The sequence below is a fragment of the Sinocyclocheilus anshuiensis genome, unplaced genomic scaffold, assembly GCF_001515605.1.
Source record: "Sinocyclocheilus anshuiensis isolate Anshui unplaced genomic scaffold, SAMN03320099.WGS_v1.1 scaffold194, whole genome shotgun sequence".
NCBI classification, from domain to species: Eukaryota; Metazoa; Chordata; class Actinopteri; order Cypriniformes; family Cyprinidae; genus Sinocyclocheilus; species Sinocyclocheilus anshuiensis.
The window spans coordinates 374,724-377,650 of NW_015546074.1; the positions used below are offsets into that span (position 1 = coordinate 374,724).

General features: G+C 35.8%; 1 protein-coding gene across 2 annotated transcripts in view; it reads right to left on the reverse strand.

Annotated features, from left to right (window-relative positions):
* The window catches only part of rcbtb2 (regulator of chromosome condensation (RCC1) and BTB (POZ) domain containing protein 2), a 55,721-nt gene that overhangs the window by 17,054 nt on the left and 35,740 nt on the right, over positions 1-2,927 (reverse strand). For both annotated transcript variants that reach the window (XM_016501211.1, XM_016501212.1), the window contains exon 9: positions 409-535. In XM_016501211.1, coding sequence (XP_016356697.1) covers positions 409-535 — 127 coding nt within the window. The remainder of the gene's footprint in view (positions 1-408; positions 536-2,927) is intronic.

The following is a 2,927-nucleotide window of genomic DNA, read 5'->3' on the forward strand; positions in this document are numbered from 1 at the left end:
AATAATAATTATATATATAATATATATATATATATATATAAATAAATATATATATATAAATAAATAAATATATATTTATATATATATAATAGAGAAACAAAGAGTAATACTTACACAACAGCCCGCCTATACATGAACAAGACTGTGTCTGCACATGTTCGTGTCAAAAGAGTTCAGCTGCCGAGTTTTAAATTAAACATGGGAATGACACCAGTGGGGAAAACCCCAATCTTTTGTTGATTATTCAGAGATTATTTTCAGATGCTGTTTACATACCTGAGGAAAAACTCAGGTTAAGAGGAAGGCAGAATGGCACAAACCATTTTTACTTTATATACACAAAATAGGGCTAAAAACAGTGAAAAAGACTTTAGAGATGCTGTTACTTGATTGCAGGTTTCAATTTACCTGATTTTAAGAAGGGCTTTGTGCACATGAATACACTTCCCATCAACCAGGAACTTTAAGTCAGAGATTTCTGGGCTGTCGAACTCTCGCTTTAGCGACTGGGCAACAGTCAGGTAGTCATCTCCATCTAATGAGCAGAAAAGAGCCCAAAAATAATACATTATTTGTTTAAAGCAACATTCTCTCAAAGTGAAGCAGTAGGTTTCCAAGTGTAAAAACAAAATTAATGTTTTGTCATTATTGTATTGCACTAAGAAGTACTGTACAAATTACAGTAAAATCGCATATTTTGGCCCATAGAAAGTCACATTTGACAGTAAAGCATTGATTTTGAGTTACTCTTAATTATTACCAAATTTGGTCTAGCTTTAAGAACCTTTGGTCCACCCCAGAGAGATGGGCGATATGACCACAATCCTAATTTTTTTTTCATGATAGCGATTATACATTAAGTATATTTTGTTGGAAATAGGGTTGCTATGATGTTAAGATTTTAAACACCAGTGAAAATTCACAATTGTTGATAGCAATTTTGGTACCACAGCAGAAGCTAATACTAGGCCAATAAAAGTAAAAAAAAACAAGGCCTCAAACAACTATTGAAGACAAGAACAGTCAATAATACAACACAATACAATACAATAATAAAAAAACAACAGAAGAAATTACAAACAACAGAAGAAATATAATAGAAAAAAATTAAATGCTTTAAATTTAACAGATCACTACATAATAAAGTAATGACATGCAAAATAAAACAGCATAGTCTTCACTGTATGAATTAAACTTACATTGACCCTTATAATGCTGAGTGACAAGTGATCGTCTTTGTCTTTTGTTGTTTGAGTAACATTAATGACAGTCAGCAGCAGGTATATTAGGTAGTTCCTATGTAGTATATGGGAAGTTCGATTCTTTTTTTGCCATACTGGTTCTTTCGGACAATTTGTTTCAATTAATCAAGCAATGATGCAAATTGTTTCTGGTAATCACTCAACGATGCCACACATAAGCAATTCTATTATTAAAGCACCCAATAATGACATAAAATTCTGATGATTTACATGTCTAAATCATATAGGCCACATACAGAGTGCAGCTTAATTTGGTTGTCAATTCACCTTTTAGTGCTTAATCCTGTTCTCTACACACATAGTTCAGTAAATTACGGGAGTGACAACTGCATTCTACAGCAAAAATGACTAACGAAATATTCAGGTAGTGATAGCCACATTTACAGAAATTCTATGCAGTGTGTACGGAACCGAACTGGACAACTAGACTTATTCAAACACGTATCAGAGTTGGCTTCTGTACGTGCGGTGCAAGAAATCACAAGGATACGTTTTGACTCATTAGTGTTGCCATATCTTGGTAGAAAAAAAAAAAACAGACAGACAGACAGACACACACACACACACACACACAAATAACAAGCCCATACTAAACTAAATTCCAAACTCATCTTAAATAAGCCACATACCAAAACATAGCGACCTGCACCTGCTTACTTTTATGAGCAGAGCCCAAACAACAAGCTAAAACTTCTATTTTGCCATTTCGTCTCATAGCATGCACAGAAAGAGTTCTCAATTGTATACGGAATGCGGCATTAATCAAATGATCTCAATGATCGTATACTCATATAACTGTTGGAAGACAAAATCTAAATTTAAACAAATTCAATTTATCGCACAGCCCTACCACACTTTAAAAAAAAAAATTCAGATACAGAAAAAATTTCAGGAACAAAAACAATTATATATACAGTGGGTACGGAAAGTATTCAGACCCCCTTCAATTTTTCACTCTTTGTTATATTGCAGCCATTTGCTAAAATCATTTAAGTTAATTTTTTTTCCTCATTAATGTACACACAGCACCCCATATTGACAGAAAAACACAGAATCGTTGACATTTTTGCAGATTTATTAAAAAAGAAAAACTGAAATATCACATGGTCCTAAGTATTCAGACCCTTTGCTCAGTATTTAGTAGAAGCACCCTTTTGATCTAATACAGCCATGAGTCTTTTTGGGAAAGATGCAACAAGTTTTTCACACCTGGATTTGGGGATCCTCTGCCATTCCTCCTTGCAGATCCTCTCCAGTTCTGTCAGGTTGGATGGTAAACGTTGGTGGACAGCCATTTTTAGGTCTCTCCAGAGATGCTCAATTGGGTTTAAGTCAGGGCTCTGGCTGGGCCATTCAAGAAAAGTCACAGAGTTGTTGTGAAGCCACTCCTTCATTATTTTAGCTGTGTGCTTAGGGTCATTGTCTCGTTGGAAGGTAAACCTTCGGCCCAGTCTGAGGTCCTGAGCACTCTGGAGAAGGTTTTCGTCCAGGATATCCCTGTACTTGGCAGCATTCATCTTTCCCTCGATTGCAACCAGTCGCCCTGTCCCTGCAGCTGAAAAACACCCCCACAGCATGATGCTGCCACCACCATGATTCACTGTTGGGACTGTATTGGACAAGTGATGAGCAGTGCCTGGTTTTCTCCACACATACCGCTTAGAA